Here is a 21,195-nt window from a genome sequence, read left to right on the forward strand (position 1 = left end):
CTATGAAGACAAAAAAAAAGACTAGCAAAATTATTTTATTTTTTTACTAAGAAAATGTGTTCTAAAAAAATTTGTGCTTAACAAAACGTACAACACTAGTATAAAACGAAAAAAAATGTATTGTTACGTTTTAACCTTTTCAAAACGTTGGTTTATTTAATTTAAATAAACCGGATACTTTTGATTGCAAATAAAAGCCGTTTAGTAGTTTAAAAATTGTAACAACACTTTATTTATTTAAAATGTACAACAACCACAGAATTAAATAGTCAATGTTTTTTATACACGTTTATAAATTCGCAGAAATACAGACACACTTTATAATGTACACGAATTCACTTGAAAAATACAGCACACTTTAAGGCACTCAGTTGATGTTTAATCGAATCACAGATGATGAATCGAATAGCGTCTCTGATAAACTGACTAACGACTTCAACCTCTGTCACTATTTATAACATTGCCATCTGCACTCTAGACTGTCAAAGTTCGTATATTCTAGAGCTTTCTAATACATACGCCATCTGTGGTGTACTTTCTATAATGTCCTTTAGTTTGTTACAGTTTGCTATTACAGCACTGCTATTTGAAAGCATTATGCTACATTTAAATCAGCCGTTAAAATCGTATTATATTTGAATTCAAGTACAATTTCGTAACAGTATTTAATTTCAATGTGTAATTTGTTTATATATTAGATCAGGATTAAAAACATTAATTTGAAATATTATAGTTAAAAAAAAACGCATAAAAAACCATATTTTTTAATTTTGTTTTTAACAAAACCTACTTTTTTTCTTTATTTTTTAATAAAAGGTTCTTTTTCCGATATTAAAATGGTTTTATATCAAATATCATTAACATTTCATGTGGTGACTTACAGCAATTAGATGTATCTATTGAAAAGTAAGAAACTTGTTACCATTTCCAGGTATATGCAGTTTTTAATTTTCCCAAAAAGATTTTAAATGTGCGAAAAAGTACCTTTTGTTCTGCGGCTCCTCATTTGTTCTGAACAAAATTTACCAATCAGTAAAATGAAAATGGTTTAAACCAGCACAAATCGGAAATTTCCCATTTTATGTTAAATAAAAGCATCGATGTGATGTTAATTTCGGAGACACATCTTACAAATAGATATAACTTTAATATATCAGGATACTCATTTTATTACACAAACCATCCGGATGGTAAGGCACATGGCGGTACCGGTATCATAATTAGAAACCGATTGAGACACTATGCCCTAGAAGCGTTTTCAAAGGATTATATGCAAGCAACATCTATTCGCCTTGAATACCCAGCTGGAGACCTAACTCTGAGCTCTATATATTGCCCACCACGTTTTTCGATGACCAAGGAAAAATTTGAAGAATTCTTTATAACACTAGGAGATCGGTTTCTGGCTTGTGGAGACTACAATGCCAAACATACATATTGGGGTTCGCGATTGGTAAATCCCAGAGGTAGACAGCTGTATAAAGCTCTAGTTGATCGCAAAAATTGCTTAGATTTTGTGTCTCCTGGACACCCAACTTATTGGCCAACTGATCCTAGAAAAATTCCTGATCTAATAGACTTCGCCATATGCAGAAATATTATTCGGAATGCAATATCCACAGAAATATCCTATGATCTATCTTCTGACCACTCTCCTGTAATTATTAATTATTGTGAGAGACCCAACACCCCAAGATTTCCTAAGGACTCTTTGTATTTTAAGACAAATTGGCTAAAATATAGGAAATATATCAGCAGTCATATCCACACAAATCCTAATTTACAGTGTGAGGAAGACATAGATAGGACCGTTAATGACTTCACGTCACTGATTGTTTCGGCTCTGGAACACTCTAGGTGCCAGATCCCTCCAAAAACTAATACGCCTATTTCAAGTTCGGATATTGAAAGACTTCTTCTCGAAAAGAGAAGACTCAGAAGAGAATGGCAACATAATAGATCACCTGCTGCAAAGCAGAGGCTGTCCGCAGCAGTACGAAAACTGAAAAGAGCCCTTCATTTAGAGGAGGATCGCATAAACGAAAAATATATTAAAAGTTTGACGAGTACAAAATACACAAATTTCTCTCTTTGGAAGGCAACGAGGAACATTAAGCCACCGGTAGAGGCACAAAGCGCTTTAAGAAAAGCTGACGGAACCTGGGCACGAAGTGCTATAGAAAAAGCCTCAGTATTTGCTGAACATTTAAGTGAAGTATTTCAGCCCAACTCCACGGCAAATGAGTTTGAACTAGAAGAACTGCCAGCTTCAACAATGGCTAATGCAGCCCAATTCGATATTAGTCCTGAGGATGTTAATAGAGTAATTAAAAATAAATTAGACTTGAAAAAATCACCGGGATATGATTTAATAACGCCATCAATGATTAAGAACCTACCAAATGTGGCAATAATTGTGCTATCTATATTGTTTAATGCGATCTTGAAACTAGGAATTTATCCAAAAAATTGGAAAATTTCTCAAATAATAATGATACCTAAACCGGGTAAAGATTTAACCCTGCCATCTTCTTATAGACCTATTAGCCTACTCCCTTGTTTGTCGAAGTTATTCGAAAAAATATTCCAGGAAAAGATAATACCTTTTTTGAATGATGGAAACATTATCCCAGTACACCAATTTGGTTTCCGTGAACATCATGGCACCATTGAACAGGTCAATCGTTTAACTGGAGAGATTCGAAAATCTTTTGAATTAAAGAAATATTGTTCTGCCATCTTTTTAGACGTTGCTCAGGCTTTTGACAAGGTATGGCATAAGGGTCTAATACATAAAATCAAATGTCTACTACCACTATGTACTCATAAATTGCTGGAGTCTTATTTATCGAATAGACTTTTCAGAGTTAAGTACAATGATTATGTGACGAGAGAATGCAAGATTGGAGCTGGCGTTCCACAGGGAAGTGTACTAGGACCTACGCTATATTTGATTTACACCTCCGACCTCCCTACGTGCGATAAACTAACAATTTCAACATTTGCTGATGATACCGCCATTATTAGCTCAGACGAAAACCCACTCATGGCATCTAGTCAACTACAGAATTACCTCGTACGTGTGGAGTCATGGTTGAAAAACTGGCGAATAAAGGTAAATGAGCTGAAAAGTAAACATGTTACGTTCGCTCTAAGGAGAGGAAATTGCCCACCTGTCACACTCAACAACGTTAATATACCGCAGTCTGATTATGTCACCTACCTTGGTATTCATCTAGATAGACGGCTTACTTGGCGCCGACACATAGAAACCAAGAGACTTCACATGAAGTTAAAAGCCTCTAGCTTTCATTGGTTAATCAGTGACCAATCAAAATTAAGCCTTGAATATAAAGTCATCCTGTATAAGACCGTTTTAAAACCAATTTGGACATATGGAATTCAATTATGGGGAATGGCTAGCAACACCAGTATTGATCTTATACAGAGGGCCCAATCTAAAATTCTTAGGACCATGACGGGAGCACCATGGTACATAAGAAATGAAAACATCCACAGAGACTTAGAAGTGACATTGGTAAAGGAAGAGTTCGAGAAAGTCCGTGAGAAATATATTGTGAAGCTGCGAAACCATCCCAATTCCCTTGCAAGACAACTTGTGCAGACCCAAACCCGATCCAGGCTCCGTAGAGCAGATCTACCACCCCGCTAAGATGAGTGACAGTTTACCATAATGGCTCTCTTGCTGAAGAGCAAATAGTTTTAATTTTAGTTATAAGATTTAAATACTTATTGTAAGGTCAAAATAGACAGATTCAATAAATCAATAAAACGTTAAAAAAAAAAAAAAAAAAAAGTAAAATGAAGGATTACGCCCAACTTCACTTCTTAGATGCAGTAGTGTAAGGATATAAACGTTTCATTATGTATATATTCGGTGTAGGGTATCATATAATCGAGTTTGATCAACTATACATTCCTTCTTGTTTTAAAATGATTTTTTACTTCATTTCTATTAATTAAACGTAAATACGTCCGATTTAATTTTAACTTAACAAACCTCCTTCACCTCAAAAATATAGTTAATTTTATAAAATACAATCTAAAATACATATCTTAGTCAGAGAAATGTTTTGTTTTTGTTATTTTTCACTTTTGCTGTAAATGGCCGATTTCATTTACTTGAGTTTGCTGAGTAAGTATATCTACATATAATAAATATAAAGAGCTAATTAGAGAATGGTCTTTGTTACCATCATATTTTGTTAACATTTAAAAATTAGTCACTTAACCAACAAATAAAATAAACAAACAATTTCAGTAAAAATACAAAGCCAGCTTTTTATTTATTTTAAATGGAATTTTAAAACCAAAAAAATAAAAAAAGAATGAGTTAATGGAACTGAGACCGTAATTATGTATGTATCTATGTATGCATGAGTGAATGAATGAATGAATAAATGTATGAATAAATATGAATTGTATCACAATTAACAGCTACTACTGATAGGTACCATACAAAACAAACAAAAATTAGACAAATATGTATTAAAATGAACTCAATATTGAAAATATTTGAAATGTAAGCAATTTTCGCATACTTGAGTATTTGATTTTATACCAGTGAAAAGAAATTTTTTAAAAATGCAAATAAATAATAAATTAATTTAGAGCCAATATCAATAATAATAGAGATTTTTATCTAAAGTCTGTGTGTGTAACATTTTATGGTAAATTACAACCGACTTGCGTGGCAACTTTAGCCGATATATCACTAGCGAAGCGTATGCATTCACTTAAAATACGTTTCTCCAACCAGGCATGCAGGAAAGCAGCAGCAAATGCATCACCACAGCCCGTAGTATCAACAATATTTTCAACTCGTGGTGTATTAAATATTTGAAATGATAATTGGCCCGGTGGCGATAATTCATCCTCATAGTTTGTCATCAGCTCAACACCATCGGCACCCTTGGTCATAACAAAGATTTTGGGACCAGTGGAATATTCAAGTATACCTTTAATTAGTTCCTCAATACTTTTAGCTCCCCAACATTCACGCAGAGTCTCAAACTCGTCTTTATTGCCAAATATAAACATGGCGTTATTGATCAAATATATCATGTGATCATAGTTCAATTTCACTATATAATCAGCACTTAGATTTACGGCCAAACGTCTTCGTCCCTTAATAAAGTTGGTAACAACATAAGTGATGACCTCCTCGCGTTGTGGCACAAAGAAACCTTCTATGTAGAAAATTTGTTTACGACCGGAATTTCTTATGAAGAACGAATTCTCCTCCTGTTGAATCTTTTCCAAATAATCTGTGGAAAATTTCGATGATGCACCAATATTCGCATACAAAGCCAGGGAATCTTTGTGCACCAAACAAATGCAGCGTCCCGTTGGTGTATCGGAGATGGTTTGCAATCTGAAATTGCTTTAAAAAAATAAACGAAATACTAAATTAAATCAACATTATAAAGAAATAACAGTAAAAAATATAAAACGTATTTACATAAAAAAAAACCGACAATTGTTAAGATAATTACAAGTAATTAAGTAAGATAGTTGTAGTTGCTGTTGTGGGTGCATGTTTATAAATTCTAGTTACTGTGTATTCTATTTTTCTAATAAAAGTAATCCCACACCATTTCCAGTAAATAAAAATAAACCTACGATTAAGAAACACGGACGGCAAATTATTTTTAAAAATTTCTATTGAAAACACTTAAAAGTATTTAAAAACTGATTGATTTTCCTACAAAATTTTAAAATAAAATTGTTTAATTCGAAAAAATAAAAGATATCACTTATTAATCAGCCTTTTCGTGTACCAGAAGTTTAAATTAATAAATGTTACGATTCCGTTCTTTATACCATTATTGATAATAATTGGTAATGCTTAAATTTGATATGCATGTTTAATATTTTCGTCTTATTCTTTATCATATATTCGCCCTTTTCATGACCTAATAACGTAAAGTTATATTCTTTATAGACTTTGCAAAAATATTTCAAATGTCGAATTACAATGGTGTAGTTAGTTGCATTATTACTACACCAATTTGAAAAAGTACTAGGTCGACAAAGCCCACAATAAATGAGTAATAAAAATATTGTTTATCTTGCGTGACGGAAACATCCTCAGTGTAAGCCCACATCAGTTTGCAATTTAAATTTGCATTTCATGCAACTCAGTTTAAGATCATTCTATACATAACTTTAGCAAAATGATTTACTCAATCAAAGTACACATATAAAAGTAGGAATGTACATTTATGCAAATCAAATGTTGTTTGAATTATTTAGCTCTGAAATAAAACGGCAATAAAATCGGACAAAGTTTAGAGGATTTTTAAACCTCTACACAATTTTGATGTATTGTGGTTCCAGTAGTACAAATATCATCCAAATTTTAAATTCTATGGAGAGGTTTTTTAAAAAAACATACAATTTTGTGAAAATTGTATGTTTTGAAATGAGATCAGCCCTAAGTTATATCGGATTAGATTAAATAATATTAACTGCTCTTCTGTAACAGACACATATGCATCATAATATGTAATAAAACTATTTATCATCACACAATAAAAATTATGTCAATATTAATTCAAAGTTGTCAAGGCGTGATCAAACTAAGCTTAAGTAAGTTTTTTACAATGAATCATTATTTGAAAAGTTTTGAAATATGTTTGTACATTTTCCCTTTTTTTCATACTATTATCTTGTAATATTTTTTTAGAATCAGTAACAATATAACAAAACATCTTAAGTTGACTTAAGTTAAAACTTAAAATTAAAAGTATTTTTGTATTTTATGAAAATTCATTTTACATAAAATTCGCTTCTAACCCCCATTAACACGAAGTCTGGCTATGTGTTAACTAATAGTTATACTGTTGGTTAAAATTGTTTTTGTATAACTATTAGTTAACACATAACCAGACTTCGTGTTACTGGGGGTAAGTTTAACTAATAACAAAATTATACAGATATTTAACAAAAGTCGATTCAAATGTCACTCCTAAATCTAGTAAAATATTTTTCCAAAATATCATCAAAATTCACCAATCACAGCGGTTTACACTACAATACTTTGTATTATTATCAGGGATCCCATTGCTAAAATCTGGAAAAATCGCAAGTGAGGAACAATCGTACAGGCCGATTTCCCTCCTGTCACCTGTAGCGAAGACACTCGAAGCTCTTCTCCTCCCCCCAGCTGACCCGTCAACTACCAGCAGCTCGTCACCAGCATGGATTCCGTAAGATGCACAGCACCACCACAGCATTATCCGCCATAGTCACTCAGATCTCACAGGGCTTAAATCAGCAGAGGCCTTGTGAACGGACTATCCTAGTGACACTTGACTTGTCGAAAGCATTCGACACTGTCAGTCACGCCACACTCTTCCAGGATATCCTGCAGTCCACAATGCCCAACAACACAGATGGATAGTGAATTATCTGATTGGCAGGCAGTAGATCGTGGAGTTTAGAGACAAATGCTCAAAACCCCGTAGAGTTAAACAAGGAGTCGCTCAGGGCGGGTTCCTGTCGCCACTCCTGTTTAACTTCTACCTCTCTAAACCTAGGCGGACGACTGCACCATCTTGGCGACAGGTCACAACGTTGATGAGCTTTGCGGTTTGGTAAATGGCACTAGGTCCTCAAGGCACTAGGTCATCAAGGCACTAGCCGGCAGCACTTGGGGTATGGACAAAGAAACCTTGCTAGCAACCTACAAGACGATTGGCCGGTCAGTAGTTAACTATGCTGCTCCAGTGTGGTCGCCTTCGTTAAGTGATACTCAATGGAGAAATATTCAAAGCTGTCAAAATGCAGCCTTATGGACCTTCACAGGCTGCCTCCAAATTACCTCCGAACACCACCTTCACGAGGAAACTAAGGTTCTACCGGTCAGGGAACATAACGTCATGCTGGCGCAACAGTTCCTTCTGGGATGTCACCGGAGGAGTCATCCAAACTTCGCCATCACACAGTTGGAGTCTCCCCCGAGGCATGTCAGACAGGACCTTAGAAAATACGAGGAGAGCATACAGAGGTATGTGCAGGATCCATTTGATCGCAGCTCGTATTTGACAGCTTTGAATGACATTCATAGAGACGCCATCAATTCCACAGTAGCAGGATACCGTATGAATGCCGTACTTGGAGGTCGCCCACCACCGATAACAGACGCCGAAAAAGTTCTACCGCGTAAAACAAGAGTCGTTCTGGCACAATTAAGATCAGGATGGAGCAACAGGCTTAATGCCTTCTGGTCCCGCATAGACCGTGCCGTCCTCATCTTATGCCCAGCATGTGGTCAGCCCTACTTCACTACGTCCAGTAGATTTATAGACCCACCCAGCAGAAGTAGCACAATTCCTTGGACTTGATCTTGCAGAACCCCCAGATTAAATATTGTAAAATTGTTGAAGCTGCTGCAACAACAACAACAATTATCAGGGATTCATTGTCCAATTCAAATTGATGGTCACAATGCATTTTTGTTTGAAAATTGATACTTTTTGAATTTACACTACAATACTTTTGAAATTTTAATTTGTATTAATACAAACAGCCTAACTTCAAAAGCCTTAAATTCGATTTTAAGTCCATAAAGTAGACTATTATTTTAAATTTCGTACCATAAAACAAATTTCAAATATAATTTAAAATGTTATTTTATTATTTCAAGAAAAAGCCCTAACTCGTTTTTTTTTTGTTTTATTTGATTGGTTATCACCATGACAATAATACTAGGTAAATCTCTCAGCGCAGCTGTATTTGTGCGTATATATTTTCCAAGTATCAAATTCGCTTCGGAATTGGAGTTTTTCACCTATCAGGAAATTTAACAGCTTTATGTAGCTGAGAGCGATTCAAAAAAAAATAAAATAGAAACATAAAATTGTACTATCCATTTTTTGCGCAATTATTAAAGGGATCAAACTATTCCATATTTAAGCCTATGAAAAAATGAATTCCTCAACTAAAGACGAGTGCTGCATATTATAAAACTACATAATTTCACAATACATAAGGAGTGAGATCGAAAAATTCTTAACATACATATATGTTTATAAAAAAGAAACCACTAAACTTACAGCTTTAATTTTTTTTTTATTTGATTGAAATTATTATTACAATTTACAAAAAAAATTATTTTTATAGTTTTAATCACTAGTGATGAAATTTTGAACCTTTTTCGGAAACCCTTCCATTAACGTTTTTATAGTGCTTTCTGTCACTTTGCTCGAACATGTAGTCCATCTCCGTTTAAAATCTACCACACTTTTGGACACCTTTTTTGTACTCTTCAATTCTCTTTTAACAAGAGCCCAATATCTCTCCACTGGCCTTAGCTCCGGGCAGTTTGGAGGATTTGCCTCTCTTGGTACAAATACCACATTATTGTTCTTGTACCACTCAAGGGCTTGTTTGCCATAGTGACAGGATGCCAAGTCAGGCCAAAAATAAGTGGACACATTATGAAGTCTTATGAATGGAAGCAGCCTTTTTTGTAAACATTCCTTGATGTAAATTTCGGTATTTATAGAGCCCGTTGTAACAAATGAGTGGCTTCTTTTGCCGCAACTGCATATTGCTTGCCATACCAAGAACTTTCTGGGAAATTTTGTCTGCTTTTGGGTCCTAAACTTTTCTTCAACATTCCCTCGAGCATCAGCAACATAAAATTTTTGACCTGGAAGTTGCGAAAAATCTGCCAGAACATACGTTTCGTCATCCATTATGCAGCAAGAATATTTTTTTATAAAACTTGACTTCAATTTCCGTGCTCTGTTTTTGGCCTCTAAATTTTTAGTAGCGTTCCTGTCAGGAACTTTTTGAGCCTTGTATGTTTTTAAACCTGCATTAGCTTTAACTTTTCGTACCAAATAGTCCGAGCACTGAGCTAACCGGGCTGCTTTCCTACCGGATGTGTTGGGAGCTCTTTTGAAAATGCGTTCTATTTTTTTGGCTTTAGAAACATCATGTGGACCATTCCTTCTACCTGAACCAGGTTTTCTATCAACTGACAAGTTCTCCCGGTACTGTTTAATAACATTGGAAACAGTTTGACGGCAGACCTTTGTATGCTTGGCCAACTTTTTGTAAGACCAAGTTGGGTTTTGTTGAAAATATTTAATAATTTCAGTACGCACTTTTTTCTGGTCACTCATTTTAATCAGATTAACAAAAAAATTAATATAATTGACATTACACATAATAACTGACATGTTTTTCAAAGGTAACTTGATCAAAAAAAAATTCAAATAATACTTGGGTTAAAAAATGTAATGAAAAACGTGTGTTAAGAATTTTTCGATCTCACTCCTTATACATACAATATTTTAACACATGAATTGGACAATTATGTTTGTGATGAAACAAATGGATGTCTAGTATCTTCGGTTTATGCGACGTGTGTTATTAAACACTTGTGGAAGATCCAAACTCTCTAATGCATTGTTGGCTTTTAGTATTAAAACTCAACGATTGAACAAAAATTTGTAATAACTAGACATACTCAACTGGAATGTGACTTATAGAAAGAAAAATTAAAAATAAGCAAATAAATTTGCCATCGCAATATGTGCAATTAATTAAGGAGGCACGAAAAGTTACAGCACACCTACAAGCTCACCATTTGCACAACGACTATTTTCTAAATTTTGAAAACATGCTTTTTATACCCTCTACGATGGGTAGTCATCTCCTCTACGATGGGTAGTCATCTTGACGCGATGTAGAGGCTTAAGTGCGATGATTCGCGTTGGCCATGCTGGAGGGGACAGTTTAACTTGAGTTGGCTGTCTCTGGCAGGGTCTCCCATTCCAGAAGGGCACGCGTTGAGCATGATACTAAGAACTACCCTCCCTTTGTCTGATAGCGTCTGTTCTCCTCTGGGGCGGCTATCAGATGTTATTTCCATCGAACCATTTTCCCCTCATTGAGAGGGGTGGTTAAGGTGGATAGTCCGGCTGGTCCGTAAGGACTCTTTAATGTCCGTCCGAAATCCACCAGCGTCTGTTTCCCATATTGGGCGGCTGGTGGTCTGCGTCTGTTTCTCCAATGGGGCGGCAGTTATCTCAACACCTGGCAGCAGGTATAAAATGCAAGTAATTGTCCATCAGGACTCAATGGAAGAGGATAAGTCATGCCCCATGTACCCGGTCGGGGGCTTCATAATCTCCGGGGACCCTACTCCCACAGCGATGGTTTCGGGCTGTGGTGAGTCGAATGCTACTGCAACTCAGGCTAGTCAGGTGATCACACCGGGCCAGACTAGTCTGCATGCTACTGGTGTCGCAAGAGGTCAATCTGGCATACCCAGATTGGCTGATTGTAAAAAATCCAAGGCAATAGGTGGTAGTGACCTAAGCGGCGAGGTACCTCTGGACTTCTCTCCAAGTACCTCCAAAGCCGCGAAAGCCCAAGTCGTCAAGGCGGCTAAATCCCCTGTTTCGGGTGCCTCTAAGGGGGAAGCGACTAAGTCGCCCCTCACGGATGCTTCCCATATGCCAATTGTGCGCTCAGGTCTTGTGAAGGAATCCTCCTGTCCTGAAGACGCATCACCCCTGGCCAATCCCGGCTCTGAAACTAACCCCAGGCATAAAAACCCTGCTAGAAGGGCTGCTACCACCAGGCGTTCCGCTTACCGCTTTGTTGAGGCACTTGGCTCGAAAAAAGTCGAGGACCTCACTAAGGAGCAACAAGCTTCGCTTTCCTGGGCGAAAGCCTATATTGCTGGTCTCAAGACCGCTCCTCCTTCTGCTGAATTACCAGCGGGGCCTAAACGGCAACGTTCAGAGGAGGATACAGCGACCAAGAGCCAGCAACCGGGACCTAAACGTCCCAAAGCGGCACAAAGGTCGTTAGCTAAATCCTTTAGCGAGATTGTCAAAGACAGTCTTGTTAGGGCGGTTATCGACCGGAGTGCGAATGACGGATCCATATCTCAATTGAATTGGGATATGGTGAAGCAAAAACTGGTAGGGGTGTTTTGGAAAGTTCTCAAAGAGAACCCAGGCACTCCTCCACAATGCGATGACGCTGGTTGGTACCAGGGTCACGTAAAACTTATGTCTTGTGTAGATGAACGCTCAGCGTTGCTACTAAAGACTGCCGTCGCATCACTGGGTGAGGTTTGGCCGGGGTCTAGGCTTGAGGTGGTATCTGTGAGTGAGATACCCCGAAAGCCTAGATCCATAGCTAAAATACCAGCTGAGCCATCTAGCCCGGAGGAGATCTTGGAGATCCTTCAGTGCTGTAACCCACAGCTTCCAACTCAAGACTGGAAAGTTGTTAAGGTTACGGACGCTGAGGGCTCTTCAAGGAAAGCGATCGTTGTCCTGAATAAGGACTCTTTGGGGCCGCTAAGGAAGGCACAAGGGAAGGTCTACTATGGATTTGGTACGATCATCCTGCGTGTCTACCGTAGCGACAACAAAGGCGATACATCCTCAGGTGATGTAAAGCCCATGCTCTCGGAAGAGGGCATGGATTGCAATGACGCCACTGATCCAGCCGACACTGAAGATACCAACTCAGTCTCCGAACTAGTTGGTACATTCTTTGAACGGATGGATGAGGTGGTGGACGAGGACGCCCTCCTGAATTCTGACCAGGAGGACGCCGACGTCACTATTGTAAAAATGGAGCATGGTGAGGGTGACCCAGATAAACCTTCACCACTCTAAAGCAGCATCAGCTGCACTGCTCCTCCGAATTGCTCAGAACGGGGAGGAGCTAGTCATGGTCCAGGAACCTTGGGTCCATCAGGACCGTATCTGTGGACTATGTTTGAAGGGCTATAAGCTCTACTTCGCTAAAGGCGCAGGTAAAATTAGATCCTGTATATTGGCTAAAAGCTCTTTGAAAATCTTCATTCTGTCTGATTACAGTAATGAAGATACAGTAGCAGTCTCATGGGAAACTAATGAAGGCTGTTTGTTATGGCTGATATCCAGCTACATGGCGCATGACCACGGGGAGCATCCACCAAACGATGATATCCGTAGTGCTGTGAAAAAGGCGAATGAGTCCAGGATACCATTGGTTATCTGTGCTGACGCTAACTCGCACCACATTGTATGGGGTAGCAGCGACACCAACACAAGAGGTGAGAGTCTTTTCAGTTTCATACTTAATAGTAGTTTGGAAGTAGTTAATAGAGGTTCAGAACCTACCTTCATTGTTTCAAACAGAAGTGAGGTACTAGACTTAACACTTGTGAGTGCTGAGCACCACAGTATGATTAACAATTGGGCTGTCTCCGACGACTGCTCTTTTTCTGATCATCTATATATTGATTTCAATATCAGTGTAACTTATAGGAATGATAATACCATTCTAAATAGGAGGAAGACCAATTGGGAGTTGCAGAGTGATGTACTCTCCCGGTCTCTACCAAACCCGCCCACTATTGAAAATAGGGACGATATTGAGGTAGCAGTTGAGGCACTTACAGAAGCGTTCCAATCAGCTACTAATTTGGCCTGTAAGCCGAATATCTGCAGGGGTAGGAATAAGCCACCCTGGTGGAACCCTGAGATTGCACACGCAAGAAGGGCGTGTCGTAAATTGTTCAACGAGGCAAAGAGGCTGGGTAACTGGCCGGAATATAAGTCCTCAGTGAACCACTTTAAGAACCTTACGAGGAATGCGAAAAGGAAAGCCTGGAGGGACTTCTGTAGCGGCGTGGAAGGATCCTCTGAGACTAACCGATTACGTAAAATTCTATCAACTTCACCGGTTGTACCAAGCTATATCCAGAAACCCTGTGGTAGATGGACTCTGATTAGTAAGGAAACACTTGAGGTCCTATTAGATACTCATTTTCCAGGTTGCCTTCCAGTCGATGATGAGACTATGAATGGGGCTGCCGATTCTGTTGCTCCGGGTGATAACTCTGTTCCGATAAACAGGGATAGAATCCAATGGGCAATCAAAAGCTTCGACCCGTTTAAATCTCCTGGGCCGGATGGCATTATTCCTGCTGATCTTCAAAAGAACGAAGAAATAGTTGTACCATGGCTCATTAGCATATACACAGCGTGTATTAGATGGACCTATATCCCCACATGGTGGACGAGATGCAGAGTAGTCTTCATTCCTAAAGGTGGTAAGGCGACTCACACTAAACCAAAGGATTATAGGCCAATTAGCCTTGCATCCTTCCTGCTGAAAACCCTAGAAAGGGTGATTGACGTATATCTGAGAATGACCATTCCGTCGGAACTCATCTCTAAATCCCAACATGCCTACACCAAAGGCAGATCTGTGGAAACAGCTCTACATTCGCTAGTTGGCTCCATTGAGGAGTCGCTAATACATAAGGAGTATTCACTTGTTGCCTTTCTCGATATTGAAGGAGCTTTTAATAATGTCAGGCCCGATGCCATCCTATCTGCGATGGATGAACTGGGAATTGATCTATGTGTTCGCCGACTAGTCGAAAAGATACTCGGTTATAGAGTCATTTGTGCTACTTTAGGTGGTGTAAGTGTTTTAAAAGTGGCCAATCGTGGAACCCCGCAGGGGGGTGTTTTATCACCACTTCTGTGGAATTTGGCTATGAATTCCCTGTTGATCAGGATGGACAACAGAAGGATCAAGACAGTCGCATATGCTGACGATGTTGCAGTTTTTATATCTGGTAAATTTCTGGATACAATATCCAGTTGTATGGAATCAGCATTAAGTACACTGAGTGAGTGGAGTATTTCATGTGGACTTAGTGTGAACCCACAAAAAACGGAACTGGTTCTCTTCACTAGGAGGTATAAGATCGATGACTTCAGACCACCTAGACTGAATGGAATCAGTCTTGAGATTAGAGATAATGCGAAGTATCTTGGCATCATTCTAGATAAAAGATTGTCCTGGAATTTGAATATTCAAAACAGGATTAACAAGGCTTATGTAGCCATCTACTCCTGTAAGAAGGCAATTGGTACAAACTGGGGTATTATGCCGAAGGGTATCAGTTGGATCTTCAAAGCAGTTGTTAAACCCATCTTGTTCTATGGAGTGTTGGTGTGGTGGCACGCCTTGGATAATGCTACTCACCGTAAGGCTGTGGAACGAGTTCTCAGGACTATTGCGATACTGATTACAGGCGCTATAAGGACTACCCCCTCTAAGGCACTTTTTACTATCCTGAACTGGTTACCAGTTGATTTGATGGTGATACATATGGCTCTCAACTCTGCTGTGAGACTAAATGCTGGATGTTCGTGGTATGGTAAAGATCATGGGCACTCTAAGATACTGAACTACTATGGGTACTTACATAGTAATGTCGATTACTGCATCGCAAAACCATTTTTCGATATGCATTTCCATATTAAGATCCCGAATAGGGATTCATGGCAGCTCTTACCCCCTGATGATGTCATAAGGGTATTCACTGATGGCTCAAAGAGGGGCAATAGGGTCGGTGGTGGTTTCTTTATTGAGAACTATGGGATTAAATCCTATTTCAGGCTACCTAACTTCTGTACGGCTCTTCAGGCGGAAATTACGGCCATTAAACGTGCATCCAACTGGCTGAGGTTTTATCAAATATCTGGTGATATATGTATATTTACCGATAGCAAGGCTGCCGTTAAAGGAATAGCGGGTGTCTTTACGACATCTAGGTTAACCGAGGAATGCCGGGTATCCCTTAATGAGATAGCGAGACATTCTAGGATAACGCTTATATGGGTCCCTGGCCACGATGGTAATCAGGGTAATTGTATAGCTGACGAACTGGCCAAAATGGGGGCGATGATGGATGATGATGAGATCGACCCCTTTTCTGGTATTTCCCTTGCTATATGCAAGATGGCTGTTAAGCGGACACTATATGAATCTGCACAAAGCAGGTGGACCAATGAGTCTTCCTGTGTTACAACGAGGTCTACTTGGCCCGTATATGATGCCAGCAGGACGAATCTACTTATGGAATTTCGTCGTGAGCAAATAAGGCTAATTGTCTCCTTCATTACAGGACACTGTATAATTGGGACACATGCTAGGAGATTGGGCCTACGGTATAATGACTACTGTAGGAGCTGCCATAATGAAGAAGAGGATGAGACGGTGTCACACCTATTCTGTCAATGCCCGGCTCTGATAAATCTGAGGGAACGTATCTTCGGAACACCATTCCTATCATGCTTAGATGAGCTATCAAGGATAAGTCTTAGACGAATCTACTCTTTCATCAGAGAATCTGGTTGGTTTAGCCTGGAAACAACGGACGTATAATTAATACCAAGATGTTTACCCCTTGGGTATCACAATGGGATCAGTTTTGAATGGACCCAAGTGAGCTGCTTGAAGAGTGGCTACCCATGGAACCTAACCTAACCTAGACGGCAATACTGAGTATTAACACTTTTCAAATTTAAAATATTATTGAAATCATTCGGTATTTCAAGAAATCGTTTCGAAAAAACATTTATTGTTTACACGATATTATTACAAATATTTTATTTCTTTGTTGATTGATATTTTTCTGCATACTTTATTTTTTCTTGACATTTTTGTTTGCCTTATTTAAATTTATAAATACATACCCGATACATATGAAAATAAAAAGTTTTTGAATTGTTTTAAACAAATTTTCAATACCGTCCGTAAATCAAAAACATCATTCATATTTTTTGAAAATCTAATACAAATTTTGTTTAGACGATGAAATTGTATTTTGATTCTTGAGTTTTTGACAAATATTATATACTAGCTGACCCGGTGCGCTTCGCCACCCCAATTAGAAGAAAAAAATAGTACTATTAAGTCTCACTTTGTGAATCTAATTATAAATGTCTAATTTCATATTTCTGGGTATATTATTATAGAAAATGCAAAATTTTAAATTTTTAGGTTTATTATTATAAAATATTCAAAGAGTACCATTGCAGTAAGGAAATAGTACCATTGAATATCACTTTTAAATTCGCATTCACTAAACCATAACCCGTTAAGTTTGAAATTTAGATTTGTATATCATTTCCTATATTATCAAATAATTTTGTTTCTATAATACTTAATATTTAATAAATTATCACAAAACCGAAACCGATCGGTTTTTAATTTTTTAAAACCGAAACAGTGTTTTTGAAATTCTTCGATTTTTTGGAAACTCTAGGTCCATTATTATAGGAAATTCAAAAAAGTACCCATGAGAATAAAGAAAAAGAACCACGAAGTATGCCTTTGAATTTTCACTCACTTGGGATCATATACGCCTAATTTCATATTTCTATGTCCATTATTACAAAAAATTCAAAAAGTACCATTAGAATATATAAAAAGTACCAAAAATCCCCCACTTGTGGTTTCCCACTCACTCGGGTCCATTAAGCTTAATTTCATGGCTTTAGGTTCATTGGTGAAGAAATTACAAAAAGTACCAATCGAATAAAGAAAAAGTGCCAAAAAGTCTCCCCCTAGAATTCTCACTCACCTAGGACCATGTATGCTTAATTTCATGTTTCTAAGTCCATAGTTATAGAAAATTCAAAAAAGTACCATTAGAATATAGAAAAAGTACCAAAAAACCCACACTTGTGGTTTCCCACTCACTCGGTTTATATATAAGCTTTATTTCATGTTTCTAGGTTCATTGGTGAAGAAATTACAAAAAGTACCATTCCAATAAAGAAAAAGTACCAAAAGGTCTCCCCCTAGAATTCTCACTCACTTAGGACCATATATGTTTAATTTCATGTTTCTAAGTCCATTGTTATAGAAATTTCAAAAAAGTACCATTAGAAGAACAAAAAAGTACCTATCGTTAGTTCAGTTCACACATTTTGGTACTTAAATCTAATCCCCTATTCCTAACACTAACTTCACTAAGATGCATATCAGCTAACTTTATAATGTCTATAAGTGTAATAATTAAAATATTAAAAAAGTACCATTAGGAAAAAAGTACCAATTTCCCTTTTCCTCCTTGAACACCCCTAAAGCTTGAAATTTAAAAATACTCCATTTTGCCAAAATTGTTTATGTCTCAAACGATTGAAATCTGTGGTTAATGTGCCCAAAAAAAATATGTTTTAAAAAAAGTACCAAAATGTTTACCCGGATTTGGCCCAATATACACCTATTCAAAAATTATCAAAATTGGCTTAATAATTTCAAATAAAATGCATTTTCCCGATTTTATCCCCTTTTTGGTACCTTTTCTATCCCCATTGCGGTGGTAAAATTTTTTTCAAATAAATTTCTGTATCGTGGTGGGAGCTCATAATAAAATATTCATATGTCTATGTCAAATTATAGAAAAAAATATTTTATGAAAAAGTACCAAAAATAAACACAATTTTTATCCCTTAAGGGTTCGAATTTCCAAAAAGTACCAAACTTATATTTTTTATTTTTTGATAAGTAAAGAATACTATTTAAAATTTGTTTCTATGTTTATTGGTTTAAAAGATACATAGGGTGCCAAAAAGTACCAAAATACAGTTTTTACCCGTTTTCTCCCCTAAAATGTTCGAATTTTGAAAAAGTACGAAACACCTGTCAGCTTATTTTTTAAATGGAGTAACATGCAATTTTAAGTTTTTTTGTATCTTTATTAGTTTTGAAGATATAAGGTTACCGAATTTACCCATTTTTACCCTTTTTACCCCCTAAACGTTCGAATTTCCAAAAATCACTTCTTATCGGATCGTTTTGGTTAGGGAGGAACCCACAGATAAAATTTCATGATTCTAGCTTCAGCCGTTTGGGCTGTGCGATGATGAATCAGTCAGTCAGTCAGTAACGTTACTCTTTTATATATATATGCCCAATTCACAATTGATGTTGTAGTGTTGTAGCGTTGTATGTCGTAAATATTTTTCAAACAAATTTTTAGAAACAAAAACAAAACATTAATAAAAAAAATTACGACATACAACGATACAACGCTACAACACCAGTTGTGAATTGGGCAATAGATATTGTCGTCTATAAATACCTTAAACGATACTCTTCGGTTCGTCCTGGTAAAAATATTGCTTACTATAAAAGTTAATGAAATTCATGTAATGTAATCAAACCTCTATTTGAAATTTAATGTCTCATTTTCAACTCAGTTTAAAAAAATCCCTAACTCAAACACAAACATTGTGACACGAGATTTTTATATATTAGAAGATTAACACATCCATGCCACTAAAATACATATGGATTTTAATAATTTTAAACAAAATATTGCTATTGTTGTGCAAACTCTTATGTAAAGATCCCAGTTTTGTTCCATTTCGAAATAATTGAGTTTATAATTTGTGTGTTAGTAGACATCTGGAACAAAAGTAATATTGCAATTGATCTTTTGGCCCACTTTGTGGAAGTAGAGTTTTACCAAATTTTGACCACGTATAGAATCAGTTATGTAGATTCTTATTATGCAATAATGGTGTATATGCTTATACATTATTGTTTTATTGAGGGGACGATATGTACATTAGGACTATAACCAAATTTTGGACCTGACACCACGCGAGGTCAAATGTTGTGTTATTTACGATAACATTATTTTTGGGTCATTTTGGAATAAAAACCTCAGCCACAAAAACGATTTTTTAAAGTCAAAATATTCTCAAATTTGTATTAATGTTGTTTATAGTAAAACAGCGGACTCTTTCCCGTTACCGCATATTTTAAATATACATATTTATAAAAAAAACTATTTGTATTTTTTGGATAAAAAAAAAAAAATAAAAAAAATTATCTCCAAACATCACCACGTTTTGTGGGTGAACTTTTTTGACAACTGCGAAAAAGTAATACCATTTTTTAAAATAACTTTCAATGGTCTATTCAACTATGCTATGGCCATTTAAAGTTTTGTAAAAAAGTTATTGGCCTAATGTACCTACATATAATTAAAACTTACTTTGATTCCATGTCCGCCTTCATCAATAGATCAGTAACGACTTCAGCTTGTTTATCGTCACCAACGGCACCGAAAAATATTGATTCTGTACCCAAGCTCTTTAAAATTCGAACAGTATTTAGTGCTGAACCACCTAAATGAGGATCTACGTCTCTGCAAAATTAAAATAAAATTCAAAATATGAATTCAAAATAACGGAAAAAGAAATAAAAAAAACAGCCCAATAATTTTCAGATTAATCACTTACTTGTTGACAATGGCCTCGGCCGTGACTTTAGTTATTGTTTCAACATCCATTTCTGCTCTCGTATTCAATGACAACTTGTAACGATCCAGCAGCTCCGTATCGTTGATGTGAGCGGTATGATCGAGTAAAACATTACCAAATGCCACCACTTTGCGTGGCCTAAAACAAACAACAACAATAAACAACAAATAAATAAAACAATTGAGACAAAATAATAAAAAAAAGTAACAGCAAGAATAAAAAAAAAAGATTTAAACAAAACCATTTGATTTATTACATCATTTTTTTTTGTTAATTTCTTTCACTTAATTTCATAAAAAGATTGCATTCAAAATAATACTCACAGATTATTAGTTGTTGTATTGCAATTGTTGCTGTTGATGGAAATGTCTTCCGGATTGGTACCAAAGAGACGGCCATACAATTGTTGCAAATAGTCCATGTTTGAGAAAGTCTTTCGAAATTGCACTCTTAACAAACAACTATTTTTCATTTAGTGGTTATTTCGACGATTGTTGTATATTTTTAACCGTTTCGTTATTAATTTTTTTATTTTGTTTATATTTTTTTTAATTTTTCAGCGTTGTTTAGGATTTTTATTTTGTTGTTGTCTAATCAATAAAAATGTGATTGTATCGTGTTGTGATGGGGAAAACAACAATAACAAAACGAAGAAAACTTTATGAATTTTATTTCAACGGCAACGACGTTCGCTACACTCCGACATTTCACTTTGAAGGCATTTTTTTGACTGACAGTAGCAGCAAACAGCAGCACTTGGCTTTCAAGTTCTCTAGCGGTACAAAACAGATCGAACGTCTCCAGTAGTTGCTGTCACAGTGTGTTGGAAATTAAAAGTCGTTTGTGAAGTTACATATTCGTACATTTTGCTGCCTTTGTGTGAGTTTAATTGTGCGCTGCTTTATTTTTTGTTATTTTTAAATTTGTTCACGGTGAGTGGGAAAAAGTATTAAAAAAACCACCTTAATTAAACAATACTTCTTCTTTTGGGGAGAATCTTTCAAGTTTGTTAAAAAAAACTGTATTTGGTAAAACGTTGTGAAGTGTTGAGATAAAAAAGATTGTC

At 36.5% G+C, this 21,195-nt stretch overlaps 3 protein-coding genes across 3 annotated transcripts in view; 2 read left to right on the forward strand and 1 right to left on the reverse strand.

The window, feature by feature from the left end:
- Positions 1 to 4,276: 4,276 nt before the first annotated feature.
- LOC135960985 (adenosine kinase-like) lies at positions 4,277 to 20,888 on the reverse strand. The gene is made up of 4 exons (XM_065512416.1): positions 20,453 to 20,888; positions 20,109 to 20,267; positions 19,862 to 20,014; positions 4,277 to 5,404 (listed from the first exon to the last, which is right to left on the reverse strand). The coding sequence occupies exons 1-4, from the start codon at positions 20,599 to 20,601 to the stop codon at positions 4,687 to 4,689; spliced, it is 1,179 nt and encodes a 392-aa protein (XP_065368488.1). The 5' UTR covers positions 20,602 to 20,888; the 3' UTR covers positions 4,277 to 4,686.
- On the forward strand, positions 10,713 to 13,726 carry LOC135961571 (uncharacterized). The gene is made up of 2 exons (XM_065513079.1): positions 10,713 to 12,817; positions 12,882 to 13,726. The coding sequence occupies exon 1, from the start codon at positions 10,980 to 10,982 to the stop codon at positions 12,675 to 12,677; it is 1,698 nt and encodes a 565-aa protein (XP_065369151.1). The 5' UTR covers positions 10,713 to 10,979; the 3' UTR covers positions 12,678 to 12,817; positions 12,882 to 13,726.
- A 14-nt stretch (positions 20,889 to 20,902) lies between the features above and the next one.
- LOC135960988 (electron transfer flavoprotein beta subunit lysine methyltransferase-like) overlaps positions 20,903 to 21,195 on the forward strand; it is a 138,894-nt gene continuing 138,601 nt past the window's right edge. Inside the window, exon 1 of the mRNA XM_065512418.1 lies at positions 20,903 to 21,008. The gene's annotated coding sequence lies outside the window, so the exon portion shown is untranslated. The remainder of the gene's footprint in view (positions 21,009 to 21,195) is intronic.

This window comes from Calliphora vicina, chromosome 5, assembly GCF_958450345.1.
Source record: "Calliphora vicina chromosome 5, idCalVici1.1, whole genome shotgun sequence".
NCBI classification, from domain to species: Eukaryota; Metazoa; Arthropoda; class Insecta; order Diptera; family Calliphoridae; genus Calliphora; species Calliphora vicina.